The sequence below is a fragment of the Dermacentor silvarum genome, chromosome 7 (assembly GCF_013339745.2).
Source record: "Dermacentor silvarum isolate Dsil-2018 chromosome 7, BIME_Dsil_1.4, whole genome shotgun sequence".
Classification (NCBI taxonomy): domain Eukaryota; kingdom Metazoa; phylum Arthropoda; class Arachnida; order Ixodida; family Ixodidae; genus Dermacentor; species Dermacentor silvarum.
In genome coordinates this window covers 117,097,223-117,113,191 of record NC_051160.1, presented here as the reverse complement: position 1 = coordinate 117,113,191, position 15,969 = coordinate 117,097,223, and the positions used below count along the sequence as shown (strand labels likewise).

Sequence of the window (15,969 nt, the reverse complement as noted above, 5' to 3'; positions counted from 1 at the left end):
TGCTGTGGCACTCACCCGGCTACGCTTCCGCATATGTTGTGGGAGTGCCCATCACAGTACACACAAATTAACACCACGACCCTCTCGTCGAGGTTGCGTGAGGCTCTGCGGAGCTCCGCCCTCGACGACCAAACCTGGGCGACCCAGCACGCCCGTGAGGCGGCGGCGAGGCAAGCCCTCGACGTCCCCTCATGGGAGGCTTAGGCCTGGCCATCTTAAAGTGCTGGTTCCGCAATAAAAGTTTATTCCTCCTCGTCCTCCTTTGTTCATTTTGATACACACATAGAATTTGTATAAGAAACAGCTTGCCCGCAAATACAAAGAATGTCACTTGTACAAAGAATACCATAAAACGCCCATAGAACGTGGAATTCGGAGGTCAGTGGAGGTCACAGTACTAGTGTCCCATAGCCAGGTGGGGGTGCACTGACTGTCTTCGTGGTCATACAAAAGTTGCAGCAACCTCAAACAAAAAGAAAAGAAACACTCTCCTGGCAGCTGCCATCCCTGGCGTATCCTTTGTACCTTTGTCTATCCTTTGTACCGCATACCTTTGAAATTGGCTGCGTCGTTCCTCCCTTGTGGGCACGACTGAATATGCACCTGTTCACGTGTGGATTACTCACAAATTACCTATCAATCAATTTTTACGCCATTGTATGTACTCGAAGATTTGGAGTCACATTATAGCACCACTGTAAATGCCCCTGAAGTTTTTAGTCGCGGTGATGTCTCTCTCTCTCTCTCTCTCTCTCTCTCTCTCTACTATTTCCGTTCAGTTTGACATGAGTCAATGTACGTGTTGGTATGCATGACGTCACTAAATGTACACGTGCCCGTGGTCGTAAATCAGGTACCGTCTCTTTTTTTGTTCCCGACACTGTATGCACGCGCAAGTTTGTAGTCACGTTGATGTGTGTCGCTCTATCCTATTTCCGTTGAGTTTTACATGAGTCAATATGCGTGTTGGTATGCACGACGTCACTAAATGTACACGTGCCGGTGGTCATAGACCAGGTATCTTTTCTTGATTTTTTTTCTTGTTTTTTGGTTACATAGAAAATGTATAAATTGAGCTCTGTGTGCTTGCAATCGAACTCTTGATGAAGGCCGCACCCCGGTCGAAAGATCGAAATTAATATGTTGTTTGATTTTCTAAGTGCGCCTGCACTTATTTTATCTTATAAACACCGGATCCGAAGAAATACTTCCTATATATATATATATATATATATATATATATATATATATATACAGTATTGCCTCCTTACACACAAGCTTTTCGAGACTGAATGATTGCTGTAGGACGGGTTTTCATAAAACGCCAAACGCATGGTGCCGAAAATTATCGCAAGTTGTGGAAAAGACCCCGAAAAATCTGCAGATGCATCTATGGGCCGTGGACACATGTAAAGGCGCCTTTGCAAGGCAAGCATTATTGGTTGCAGCGTAAAAGACAACAATGCTATTGACTACACTGGCAAAAACAGTAAATTACAGACTTCACACAAACAGCTTCAAATAAATAATTCTTGCGCTTTACGTGCCACAAACCCCGATTCTATTATAAGGCAGGCCGTAGTGGGGGACTCCGGAATAATTTTGGATCTTTAACGTGCCCCCAATGCACGCATCACTGGTTGACCTGTGATGTTTGCTATGAACCGCTATGCTAGCTCTAAAGTCAACTTCCCTCTAAAGATAACATCCCTTTGATTGTTTTAATATAGCTTATATGCCTGGTATTTTTATTTTAAAGCAAAAAATGTTTAGAAATCCCCATTGGGGCATTCTACTCCGGTGGCGGCGCGTGCGGCGCGGCCTACCACGGTCACGTGGGCCCGATCTTGAAAGCGATCTGCGATGGGAACAGAGTGCATCGAGTGCTGATAGCTTAGTGTGTGCAGTGTTTTTGCCGCTTAGCTCGCATTAAAGCAAGAAGCAGCACGAAGGTCAATTCTCTCGCTGCTGCGAACGCGCTTCCTCACTCCAGCGTTTTTCACAGTGAGTTTCCGCGGTCATCGAGTGAGATGTGTTCATGCTTGCTTGTGCGCGCGTGACACCATGGTTGTTACTTTAGTCAGTAAGTGAATGCGTACAAATTTATGCGGTTAAAAAATTAAATTATGGGGTTTTACGTGCCAAAACCACGATCTGATTATGAGGCACGCCGTAGTGGGGGACTCCATAAATTTGGACCAGCTGGGGTTCCTTAACGTGCACCTAAATCAAAGTACACGGGTGTTTTCGCATTTCGCCCCCATCGAAATGCGGCCACCGTTATATATGCGGTCGATGAAACTAATATCCTTACTTCGTATAGATGTCTAATAATTTGCTATCGCAATCGATGCTTCTCCTTTCGGGCAAAACTGTGAATTTTTTTAATTATTTGCGCGTACTAAATGCCTTTTTTTACGTTTGCACACAAAATTACCCTAAGAATGCCTCAATCCAAATACATATAATATTTCGTGACTCACGGCGAACGTGACTTGTAAACATGTGATTATGTACAAGCAAAAAGTACTGAAAATCTGTGAGCTTTTGTTTTAACGATCGCATCCTACACGCCCTGTCCTTTTCTTGTCTGCCAAATTTTTCGGGCTAATTAATTGGAAATAACCAGACGCCATCAAGGGCCTATGTATGTAAACACGGAGAGGGTGTGTGAGCTCCGCCGATGGATGTTTAATTCTTAACTTTGAATGCATTCGCATTCCGTTCCATGCAGCCGTGAATGCACCTGTTTGGTGTTGTGGCTAGTTCCTTGGGTAGCATTGCTTGCGATATCCAACCCTCATGCTATTCCAGCCGTGCAGCACATTAATTGGAACATCCAGATGTCATTCGAGTCGCGTGAGCATTGATTGGATCGGCAAGATCTTGGGGTTTTCAACAAACTGGAGAGGCGAGTGCTGATGGTCTCTCTTGCCCTAGGAATAAACCCAGCTCAACTCAAAGACTACCTTCCGCTTGTATTCACAACGACCTGTCAAATGCATTTTTAACCACCGTCTGCGTACTTAAGAGTTCACAAGCTTACCTTCTCCTTGGGAATCCCTTTGGCACTGCATCGCTCTGCTACCTCGTCCAGAGCGAGCAGGTTCCTCGCTGTTAGGGAAAGCCAGCAACCCAGCGAGGCGAAGTGAAGAGCAGTCCCTTCACCGATTCCCGAAGATGCGCCTGTATTATTACAAGAATCCGTACGAAGCAGCTAAGTGAGGTGTCATTGCGACACCGTGCGTTTCAGTTTCAGCCTAATAATTGGGCGTTGATTGTGCCTGCGAAAAGCGCGAGAAAGCAGGACGTACAAAAAGACGCTAAAATGGAGCTCCTTCTATAAACTGAAGTGTTTATTGCAGATACAATCATATACTTAGGTGAATTGAATTCTGCAAGGACAACTACTTTTGCAAAACGTAAACAACAAAAAACCTACACGACCACCGTATTTGCAACGACTTCATAACCTTCATTACCTTCTGAAAAGAATATTTCATTTCCTAACAATGCGATACTTGCTTGCATTACGCAAGCTTCTATCGGCCAAACAAGTATCATTACCATTAGCTTTTCCTGTTTTGCTCTGCTATTATGTGTTCCCCCACAGTTAAGCTTCTTACCATGGAACCAACTTATGCCTTGTATTTTTGTTCCACGTGCACATTCATTTCAGTCTGGAAAATATTCTAGGTGGTATGAGAACTCTTTATAAAAGGCGAAGTTACCATAGTTTATTATATCTTTACTACAGATCCTTATGTTTTTTATTAATACTATGAAATACTACTCAAGTTAGGGGGGCAAACTTATCAGCACCTTCACTTCGCGCTCAAGATGTTCCATACCATTTCGTAGCATGGAAGCAACCTATGCATTGCATTTCTATTGCACATATTGTATTCTCATCGTACATAAGAATGTTTACGAACATGAGAACCTTACGAAGTCTGCATCATGAAATATGTTCATTTAAAGGTGTTTGACAACTAGTTACCACATTGGCACAACTATTTCTTTCTCTTATCGAACTATGGACCTGAATATTTGATATTATGTTTTATACAATCATCACAGCTGAAGTGCACTTTACAGTAATTCATACATTCAGTGCTTAAATCAAACTGGTAATTCCTCTGTGCATTTTGCATAACAGCTGTGTCTGCGAAGAATTTGAGTAATTCATAAAAATTGTCTGTAGCAGCCTTCAATTCAAGTCCTTGAGATGGTCTATTCAAAGAGGCAGGCATTTCTTGCAGGAGTAAACGAAATGCATAATCGGATAAACAACAAAAATGAACTAATTTGGTTCTTTACTTGATAAATATAGTATTACCTTACGGTACATACTGCAATTTGCAAGTTCTATCCCGTGAGCCTGCAAGGACTATCCACTTTAAGAAGTTCTGTGGATGTGCTGTTTTTTAAGATATGCGCCTCCAAACTTGCAATATAAATGCACTGTCGTTCAACCTATTTTTCAACAAAACACCGTTTTATGCATTGAACCACGTAAGTAACGGGGCTGTCAATGTATTCGCAAAATTCGGGTTTTAATATCTTGAAACTGGTAAGATCCTGAGAATTGGCTCCAATCGAATCCGCCTTGCATTTCCCTGGCTGCAATGTGTATATGGCAATATGTGGACGCAAGGTAATTAGTTGAGACGTAATTATTGAATCTTTGTTTATTAGTCGCATATCCTTTGAAATTGTCACGTGCAAATAATGTCCGCCTGTTTGAGCATTAGCGCTCTATAGGATTAGAGTTCCTCCAACTCCTGCACCTGATTTTTAAAAATTACTTCAAATCTTCGCAGAAACAACAGGTACATCCATCGTCTGTTATGTAACACGTTCAGTTACTGTATCTAGTAATTTTATTCTTCAATAGTTTGCCACTTCCTACTGTGGTGCCATTCTCATCTCTGTGCAAATGGTGACAGCGCCATAATGCCAGTTGTGCACTGTACACACACAAACACACATATAATTTCCACTCAGTAAATTGAGCTCGAAGCAAAATACGCTTACCAGAAATGAGGGCTACTTTCCCGTTCAGCTTGGGCATCTCGACAAAAGCTATTCGCGCGAATGTAAGCGATGTGGGAAATAACAGTACACGTATATGTGTGTGTGTTTTTAGAGATGCATCATAGCGGGAAACTGAAACAGCTGGTATTGGTGAGCGCTCATGCGGAGGATGAGAGAGGAAATGGATGAGAGAGGCATCACTGCGGGAAACTGAAAAACTGGCAACTGGTGAGCGCTCATGCGGCGGAATGACCCACCTGCTACATAGTTTCAGCATACGGGTCTGACATTTTTCTCGCAGGAACGTTTAATGCAGGGCGAATTCCGATTTCGCTGTTGGAACTATTGCGATGCACACACACGTGCCATTAGGCGAGTATATCACCCTGTATATCACCGAGTAGGCATGGAGTGGTGCCTGGCACCCGCAAAACAAAACAAAAAATGCCGAGAGCTAGTCAGCTATACTAGTCCAGATGCTAGATACTAGGCTATACTAGGCTATACTAGTCCACGATGCAACCAAATTAGGAAGTCCCACTAAGCTTCAACAAAGTCACTCCCTCAACAGAAAAGGAATTGGCCTCCCTGGTGCAGTATTCGGCCACTACCTCCCTCGTGACCCCTGAAAGAAATGGAGCTGGCCAGGCATTGTAATGCGTAGGATGGACAACCGGTGGGTCATTAGAGTTACACAATGGATGCCAAGAGAAGCGCAGTCGAAGACGACAGAAAACTTGGTGGTGTGATGAAGTTAAGAAATTTGCAGGCGCAAGTTGGAATCAGCTAGCGCAAGACAGGGGTAATTGGAGATCGCAGGGAGAGGCCTTCGTCCTGCGGTGAACATAAATATAGGCTGATGATGAGGATGATGATGAAGTTGGAATCGGCTCGCACAAGACATGGGCAATTGGACATCGCGGGGAGAGGCCTTCGTCGTGCAGTGGACATAAATATAGGCTGATGATGATGATGGTGATCACCGAGTTTAATGAATTTCCTCACCAATGAAGTCGCAGCTCTGCCGGAAAGGCGAAGCATTAATAGCAACAGCAACGTATTAGGCTTGCTCCTCTGGCAACGATGATGAGGATGTCCACTCCTTTAATACACCAGATACGTGACATATGGGCGGGAGCCAGAACAAGAGCCACACAGCACTGATCCCCATCGACCTTCTAACTCGCAAGATTGCTGGGCCCATGGCCTTCGAAAATAACACAGCGAAAAGCATTCAACGCACTCGAACACTTATACGAAGACTCACGCATCGTTAACAAGTACTAAATAAGGCACTCAATAGTGACACAATGTAACTATCACTTGCTTCTATTATTTGTAATCATTATCGCTTGAGCATTACGTGTTATACTCTTGTGTATTTGGTGCTGAAGCTAACGTTTAACTGTCTTATGTTGTGTGTGCATTATTTCAACTCTGGAACCCCTCGTCTGTTTACATGCTCATCGCAGTCTACATCGCGGCCGTTTGTATGTGTTTATGTGTTTATAAACTCATTGTGGTGTGACTTGCGTTTTCCTTTTATATCTACATTCTCAGATGCGTCGAGGACTGTGCGCTGTGGCTGTTTGGCGCTATGACGTTGTTTCTTTTCTTTACTTACCACATATATTGTTTTATATTGACGCCTGCTCTATGTAGACATTTAGACTACGATGACGATATGTGCTTTAACGTACTCCGTGTAGTGGGACAGGGGGACTTTGAAGACGAAGAAGGCGTCTTTTGTTCTAGTGGTTTTTCAGCAGCCTGTTCCGTCGTCTTGTTCGGCCGTTGCTGTCTCTTGTTCCCGTTTAGCCGCGACAATATTGTTGTTTCTGCTAAGCGAAAAGGTGTAGCCGTCCCAATTATAGGGTGGCCATATCTCTCTCTTTTCTTTTCATTTCAATAAAAAAACAATAGACAACTACAGGAAGTAGCGATCATTTTATCGACCTTGAAAATATCAGAGAATATTTTTATTGCGATAAAGGCTTGCTCTTAAAGGATAATTTTTGATGTGTATATGTGTATTATATGCGTGCTATGAGGCCTGTGTTGTGTATGAATTGAAGCAGTGTTTTGTGCAATCTGTTACAATGTATCCAGTGGTCATAGCTGCTTGTGACACTATAGCCGGCCTCCGCTACAATATTAGGATACATTTTCTTGCTGATAAATAACATTCCTCGTACCACACACGCACAGGCAAACATGAGCAGATCTCACTCAAAGCTGCAAACGCAAGCTATCATGACGAGCGCCGGCAGTGAGGAGCGACGACTTCATGCTGCCTCCCGCTTGACTGCGTCTACGAAAGATTACGTTGACCAACCTCCAACACTAGGCGTGCGGGAGCACAGCACGCACGAAGCCACCAGTCATCTCGGTTTCACCCTTAGGCTGTATACCCGCCGCAGAAGATCTCAAAGATTCGGCGTGTGGGTCGCGTATGCGCTCAGTCACGTTGGCAGCCATACGCAGCCACTGCCGGCCTAGAGGAGAATAGGTGCGCTCGCATGCACGCCGCGCCTCCCACCCTTAGCGTGCGCTTGATCATGCGACCTCTAACATCGGGAAGACGGCGCCTATCACGCTATCATCCTTCTCGGCTCACCATAAAACGCTTTACCTCACTCCCATATCATACCGCGCGCGGGGCACGATAGGATTTTATCGCCGTCGGACTTTATACGGAATATCTAAAATCCCTCTATCGCAAAAGCACCGCCATCTACTCTCTCCTCCGCCGTCTCCTCTCCTAAATTGCGAATATCAAGGCGGCAGCGACGCCGATGGAAAAAGCTGGCTTGTAGTCACAATACATTTGTTATCGCGATTGGAAAAGTGGGACAGTCTAGGGAATCGCCGAAGCAGATTTTTTGTTCATATTCCGCAGTTCAACACAACATATACACGAAAAGTAAGCGAACAACAAATAAATTGTGCCTGTCCCATGAACTTTCGTAATCAATTTTATGCGAGGCATTTTGCAGGTACATGTCTATCCTTCCTTGTTTGAGGTTCCGCAAAGCAATTCCAGGTGGTCCAAGGTGTTTGTGTAAATTGAGTAGCGTGTGTGTGAGTCGCGAGCTTACGCGTGTGCCGACAGCAGGACAGTGATGACCACGTGAAGGCGATCGTATTGCGGCATCAGAGTGAGTCATTCGCCAGCCTTTCGCCGCGATCTTACGACATGGCCAGTGCATGTAGGGTTCTACACAGGTAGCGGACGAAAGCCAGCGACATAAACATGGATTGTGACGACACCAGCGGCTACTGTTATACAATTGTAGGTAGTCATGTAAGGTGTGTTGAAACGACGATGACAGCTATACTGCGGTGAAGAAACTGTTAAACATGGTCAACTTAGGCAATCATGAAGTCGGTACAGCGTCGCACAGTTTCTACGTAGCGTAAGTTGGTACGAGGGAAGTACTGGGGTAAGTGGGCTGGTCCGACATCATCATCATCAGCCTATTTTTATGTCCTCTACCGGACGAAGGCCTGTCCCTGCGATCTCCAGTTACCCCTGTCTTGCGCTAGCTGATTCCAATTCGCGCCTGCAGATTTCCTAACTTCATCACCCAATCTAGTTTTCTGCAGTCCTCGACTGCGCTTCCCTTCTGTTGGTATACATTCTGTAACTCGAATGGTCCACCTGTTATCCATGCTACGCATTACATGGCCCATGCGCAGCTCCATTTTTTCCTTTTAATGTCAACTAGAATATCGGCTATCCCCGTTAGCTCTCTGATGCACACCGCTCTCTTCCTGTCTCTTAACGTTAGTCCTAAGATTTTTCGTTCCATCGCTTTTTGTGCGGTCCTTAACTTTTTCTCTAGATTCTTTGTTAAGCTCCAAGTTTCTGCCCCACATGTTAGCACCGGTAGAATGCAATGATTGCACACTTTTCGTTTCAAAGACAGTGGTAAGCTCCCAATCAGGATTTCGTAATAGCTGCCGTATGCACTCTAACCGAATTTTATTCTTCTGTAAATTTCTTTCTCATGCTCAGGGTCCCCCTGAGAGTAATTGACCTAGATAAACGTACTATTCTACAGACTCTCGAGGCTGACTGGCGATCCTGAATTCTTGTTCCCTTGCCAAGCTATTGAACATTACATTTGTCTTCTGTGCATATTAATCTTCAACCCCACTCTTACACTCTCTCGATTAAGGTCCTCAATCATTTGTTGTAATTCGTCTTCATTGCTGCTGAATACGACAATGTCATCTGTAAACCGAAGGTTGCTGAGGCATTCGCCGTTAATCTTCACACCTAAGCCTTCCCATTTTAAGAGCTTGAATACTTCTAAGCATGCAGTGAATAACATTGGAGAGATTGTGTCTTCTTGCCTGACCCCTTTCTTGATAGGTAACTTTCTACATTTCTTTTGAAGAACCAAGGTAGCTGTGGGATATTTGTAGATATTTTCCAAGATATTCGCGTATGCCTCTGTATGGCTAGATTACGCAATGCCTCTATGACTGCTGGAATCGGTACTGAATCAAATGCCTTTCATATTTTATAAAAACCATATAAGGCGGTTGAGTGTATTCCGCAGATTTCTTGATTACCTGATTGATCACATGGATATCACCTATCGCAGAATATCTCTTCCTGAAGCCGGCCTGTTCTCTTAGTTGGCTGAAGTCAAGTGTTGCCCCGATTCTATTGGAAAATATCTTCATGAATAATTTGTACAATATTGAAAGCAAGCTAATGGGTCTATAATTCTTCAATTCTTTAACATCTTATGGATTAGTATAATGTTGGCGTTCTTCCAGCTCTCTGGTACACTTGAAGTCGTGAGGCATTGCGTATAGACAGGCGCAAGCTTTTCGAGCCTTATATCTCCTTCATCTTGGATTAAATCGACTGCTATTCCATCTTCTCCAGCAGCTATTCCCCTGGTCGTGTCTTGCAAGGCCCTTCTAACTTCATCGCTAGTTATAGAAGCAGCCTCTGTATCCTGTTCAACACTACCTCAAATGAAAGTAGCTTGGCTGCTCTGGGGACTCTACAGGTCAGTATAGAATTCTCCCGCGGCTTTTACTATGTTATCAAAATGGCTGATGATATGTTACGGGGATGCTGGGAGTAAGACTGGATGTATTTACAATATATACACAAGTAGGGTTAGCGTGGTTAAGATGGGTGACCAGCAACAACACGCAGCAGCCAGTGTCTCTCGATCTTCTTCTTCTCTTGCCTCCTATCCTTCCGTAACAGGACTCCCGGGTGCTGAAGCGCCGTCTCGGCGCATGTCAGGCGAAGAACTGCGAGAGAAGTATGGCTTCAACCGCGAAACGTGCACGATGTGAACTGGCGTCGGACTTGAGGACAGATCAAACTGTAACGGCGAGATCTCGTAATTGACGTCGTTAACTTGATGTAGGACTTCATAAGGCCCTGTGTAGCGAGAGAGAAGCTTCTGGGAGAGACCGACACGACGACATGGTGACCAGAGGAGCACCCAAGCACCTGGGGCGAACTTAACATCGCGATGGCGCCGATCGTACCGCTCTTTTTGTATATCCTGAGAGGCCAACAGACGAGATCGGGCGACTTGACGTGCCATGTGAGCGCGATCGATGACTTCACGAGCATACTCAATTGTAACACGTGGCACAGAAGGTAGGATGGTGTCAAAAGGCAATGTAGGGTCGCGACCATACAAAAGATAAAAGGGTGAATATCCTGCGGTGTCATGTCTGGACGAGTTATACGCGAAAGTGACAGTAGGCCAACGTGGCGTCCCAGTCGCGGTGATCATTGGAGACGTATATCGACATCATCTCTGTGAGTGTTTGGTTGAGACGTTCCGTAAGACCGTTCGTTTGTGGGTGGTAGGCGGTGGACAGCTTATGCTCTGTGGCACAAGAGCGGAGGAGGTCGTCAACAACTCGAGACAAGAACGAGCGGCCGCGGTCGGTAAGTAACTGTCGAGGTGCGCCGTGGTGGAGGATGACGTCATGGAGAAGAAAATGTGCGACGTCAGTTGCGCAACTAGTCGGCAACGCCTTGGTTATCGCGTAGCGTGTCGCGTAATCGGTAGCGACGACGATCCACTTATTCCCTCTAGTCGTCGTCGCAAAAGGGCCAAGCAGGTCAAGGCCTACGCGATAGAAAGGTTCAGAGGGAACTTCAATTGGATTGAGTCGGCCGACAGGTGGCAGGGGAGGTTTTTTCCGGCGCTGGCACAATTCGCAAGTTGCCACATAACGACGCACAGAGCGGTAGAGTCCTGGCCAGAAGAACCGGCGTCGTACGCGGTCGTATGTGCGCAAAACTCCAAGGTGTCCCGCCGTTGGTGCATCGTGAAGTTGTTCGAGAACGACGGATCGTAGATGACAAGGAAGGACAAGGAGAAACTCAGGGCCCTCAGGGTTTATATTGCGGCGGTAGAGGATACCGTCGTGCAGCACGAACATGCCGCACGGGCCGTCGGTGCTGCCAGATTGCACTCCGGCGATGATGGCCTGCAAGGACACGTCGCGATGTTGTTCAGCGCGCATGTCGCACATGTCAGTGAAAGCCAACACGCAGGTCTCCGGATCATCTGCAACAGGATCAGGAGGATCCACGGGATGACGAGAGAGGCAGTCAGCGTCCTTGTGCAGATGTCCAGACTTGTAGATGACAATAAAAGAAAATTCCTGGAGCCGCAAAGCCCAGCGACCAAGCCGTCCCGTCGGGTCCCGGAGGGAAGACAGCCAGCAGAGTGCATGGTGGTCTGTAATGACCGAAAACGTGCGGCCGTACAAATATGGCCGGAACTTGGCGACAGCCCACACTAAAGCCAAGCACTCACGCTCGGTGATGGAGTAATTCCTCTCAGAAGGTGACAGCAGGCGGCTGGCGTAAGCTATCACGCACTCGGTACCATTCTGCTGCTGGGCGAGAACAGCACCGATGCCGTGGCCGCTGGCGTCAGTGTGGACTTCGGTCGGTGCAGATGGATCAAAGTGGGCAAGTATGGGAGGGGTGGTCAGAAAGCCGATGAGAGCGGCGAACGCGTGAGCCTGCTCCGGGCCCCATGAGAAAGGCGTGTTCTCCTGTAGAAGATCTGTCAAAGGACGAGCAACGTCGGCGAAGTTTTTGACGAAACGTCGAAAGTAAGAACACAGGCCGACGAAGCAGCGCACGTCAGAAGCAGAACGAGGCACAGGAAAACTGCGAACGGCGCGAACTTTATCCGGATCTGGTTGTACACCGGTTGCATTAACGAGATGTCCCAACACGGTAATCTGACGGCGCCCGAACTGGCATTTCGTGGAGTTCAGCTGAAGGCCGGCTTTTCGGAAGACCGCAAGAATTGCAGCGAGTCGCGTAAGGTGGCTGCTCAACGTGGGAGAAAAAACAATAACGTCGTGAAGATAGCAGACAGGTGGTCCATTTGTAGCCTCGCAGAAGAGAGTCCATCATTCGTTCAAATGTCGCAGGAGCATTGCATAGGCCAAAGGGCATGACTTTGAACTGATATAAACCATCAGGTGTTATGAAGGCAGTCTTCTAGCGGTCCATTTCATCAACAGAAATCTGCCAGTAGCCGGATCTAAGATCAATGGACGAGAAGTACGTAGCTCCGTGCAAGCAGTCCAAGGCGTCATCGATGCGTGGTAATGGGTAGACGTCCTTGCGCGTGATCTTGTTTAGATGGCGATAGTCGACGCAAAAACGCCAGGTACCGTCCTTTTTCATCACAAGAGCGACTGGCGAACCCCAAGGACTGGCTGATGGTTCGATGACCCCTTTTTGGAGCATTTTGTCCACATCTGATTGAATTACTCTACGTTCAGCATGTGATACACGATAGGGACGCCGACGAATAGGATTCATGTCTCCAGTGTTGATACGGTGGTGAACAACGGATGTTTGGCCGAAAGGGCGGTCGCCGAAATCAAAGATGTCGCCGTACGATTCGAGCAGGAGACGGAGGTCCTTGGCCTGAGCAGAGGTGAGGTCAAGTGCAATCATTTTGACGAAGTCATCCATTGAAGAACCAGAGCTGTGAGCTGCAATTGGTGCTAATAATCCACTCTCGGCATCCATACTCTCAATGTGAAACTCGGACGTACTAGAAATGCTGGCCAAGAACATGCCGGCCGGAAGCACTTGAGGGCACAGGCTGAAGTTCAGAAGCAGGAAAACGACGTCATTATTAGTAACCGTGATCAGCGTATGCGGAACAGCAACGTTTCGGTTCAAAAGCACGTCGACGATGAGGCGAAGCACATATTCACCGTCAGGAACCTGTGGCTGTGCGGTCAAAGCGACGTAAGTGACTGCCTCGGGTGACACGCACATCTTGAAGCGAGCACAGGCGCGGTGGCGGCGCGGTGCTAGGAGCATCGACGAGTTGAGGCAGTTCCAACTGAAGGACGCCGGTTGCGCAGTCGATGAGAGCATAATGGTTGGATAAAAAGTCGAACCCAAGGATAACGTCGTGAGGGCAGTTGTCGATCACAGCTAAGAGAACAGAAGTAGGGCGGCCGGCTATACTTAAACGTACAGTACACATTCCTAGAACAACCAGCACGCCACCGTCGGCCACACGAAGCACTTGTGCAGCTGCTGGGGTGAGGACCTTCTTTAAACGTCTACGTAGGCTAGCACTCATGACAGATATGTGGGCTCCAGTGTCGACGAGTGCTTGGACAGGTACGCCGTCTACTTTGACGTCAATTAGACTTCGCTTTGTGGGCACAGACAGAGGATTTGCTGCAGTAGTTGTCAATGCAGCACCACCTCCAAGGGCTGCAGTTCTTAGTTTTCCGAAGGAACGCGGTCGAAAGCCACAGGGGACGAAAGGCGATGTGGCTGCGGCGAACGGGAAGATGGGTGACGTGTTTGTGGTGAACGAGACTGGTGTCCGCGAGGCGATGGTGAGCGACCGCACCACGTGTTCCTGGCAGAGTTGTCGGCACTGTTAGACTCGGAGGAGGGCGAAACACGGCGGGAATTTCCACCAAAACAGTTCAGGTTGGTGGGCGTGCGAGGTGCTGAGGGCCACGAGTTGCGACAGTATCGGGCGACATGACCAATACGGCGACAGGTGAAACATATCCGCTGGTCGTCCGCAGTTCTCCACTCAGTCGGGTTGCGATAACGCGGAGAGAAGCGTCGCGGTGGGTCAAACAGAGTAGAAGGGTGTTCGTTGGCTCTGGGGTTGGCGACAGCACAGACAGAACGTAAACCAATGCTTTCGAGTTCCTGGCGAACGATGGCTTGAACGAGAGGAACTGAAAGAGGGGTAGCGTCAGGGCAACGTGAACAGAAAGCTGCGGGCGCCATCGCTTCCAGTTCACGTCGAACGATTCGCACCACGTCCTCTGATGGCGACGCATGCTGCTGTGTAGGCTGATCTTCACACGTCGACGTTGCTGCAGTATTGGGGAGTCTGGCGAATGGTTGCAGGACGCGGCGGCTTTTGGCCTGCTCGAATTGTTGGCACTCTTTCAGGATAGCATCAACTGAAGAACAGCCTTTGCACATGAGCAGATTAAAGGCGTCGTCAGCGATTCCCTTCGGCACGTGCCCTACCTTCTCAGCTTCAGTCATGTCGCGATCGGCTTTACGACAAAGCGCCAGCACGTCCTGTATATACGAAACATAGGACTCTGTCGGGGATTGGGCACGGGAGGCGAGTTCCTGCTTTGCGGCAATCTTACGGCCGCTGGTTGGCCAAACAACTCTTTTAGCTTCTCTTTGCATAGGTGCCAGCTGGTCAGTTCCTCTTCATGGTTTTCGTACGACACCTTTGCCGTGCCTCTTAGGTACAACAACAACACGTTGGCTAGCATAAGCGTAGGGTCCCATCTGTTGACTCCACTCACGCGTTCGTACATGGCGAGCCACTCTTCAACGTCGGCGCCATTGGTCCCACAGAAAGTTCCGGGATCCTTGGCTTGTACAACCACAACCGATGGGGACGACGACGTAGCTGGCGACGGTGACGTTGGAGGCGGCAACGACGTTGAAGCCGCGTGCTCACCGTCAGTCATGGTGGGGACGGTGATGCGACGTCCACTGCGGAGCTCCGTTTCCAGCCTTGGTACCCCGCACCTCTCACCAATATGTTACGGGGATGTTGGGAGTAAGACTGGATGTATTTACAATATATACACAAGTAGGGTTAGCGTGGTCAAGATGGGTGACCAGCAACAAGACGCAGTAGCCAGTGTCTCCCGATCTTCTTCTCTTGCCTCCTAGCCTTCCGTAACAATATTACCCTGCTTATGTTTCAGTGCATACATCTTGCCTTGTCCTATGCCAAGTTTTAGTTTCGCTGATTTCATGCTGTGTTTATATTTTACTGCTTCCTTAATCTTTTCTCGTTATAATTTCGAATATCCCTTACTTACTTCTCGTTTATCAGTTTTGCAGTTCAGCTAATTCTTTCTGATTTCCCGAATTTGACACTTTCATGGTGGTCGTTTCTTTATTAGATCTTTTGCAACTTGGGAGATTTTACCTACTGGTTGTCATTGGTGCCTTACCTCCCCGTTCAGTTGCTGCGTCTGAGATCAGCCTAGTTACGGTTTTATGAATTACCTCTATGTTGTCTTCATCATCCTGTTCTAAAGCTGCATACTTGTTTTCGAGCACTAGCCTGAAGTGGTCTGCTTTTACCCTTACTGAGTCTATCTTGGCCTGTTTCTTCTTGACTAATTTTACTCTTCCTCTCTTCAAATTGACAGAAATCCTAGACCTCACTAACCTATGCTCACTGCACTTTACCCTACCTAACACTTCTACATCCTGCACTATGCTGGGATCGGCAGAGACATGAAATATATTTCATTCCTTGTTTCTCCATAAAGGCTTTTCCAGGTCCACTTCCTGTTGCTGCGCTTCCTGAAGAAGGTATTCATTATTCGGAGCCTATTCCTTTCCGCGAATTCTACCAACATCTTTCCTCTAGT

The 15,969-nt window shown here is 47.2% G+C and overlaps 1 protein-coding gene across 2 annotated transcripts in view; it reads right to left on the bottom strand.

The window, feature by feature from the left end:
* The window catches only part of LOC119459108 (uncharacterized oxidoreductase TM_0325), a 39,433-nt gene extending 34,329 nt beyond the window's left edge, over positions 1 to 5,104 (bottom strand). For both annotated transcript variants that reach the window (XM_049671148.1, XM_049671149.1), the window contains exons 1-2: positions 5,038 to 5,104; positions 3,047 to 3,186 (exon numbers count right to left, since the gene is read on the bottom strand). In XM_049671148.1, the coding sequence (XP_049527105.1) occupies positions 3,047 to 3,186; positions 5,038 to 5,074 (177 nt within the window). In that variant the 5' untranslated portion in view covers positions 5,075 to 5,104. The remainder of the gene's footprint in view (positions 1 to 3,046; positions 3,187 to 5,037) is intronic.
* Positions 5,105 to 15,969: the final 10,865 nt, after the last annotated feature.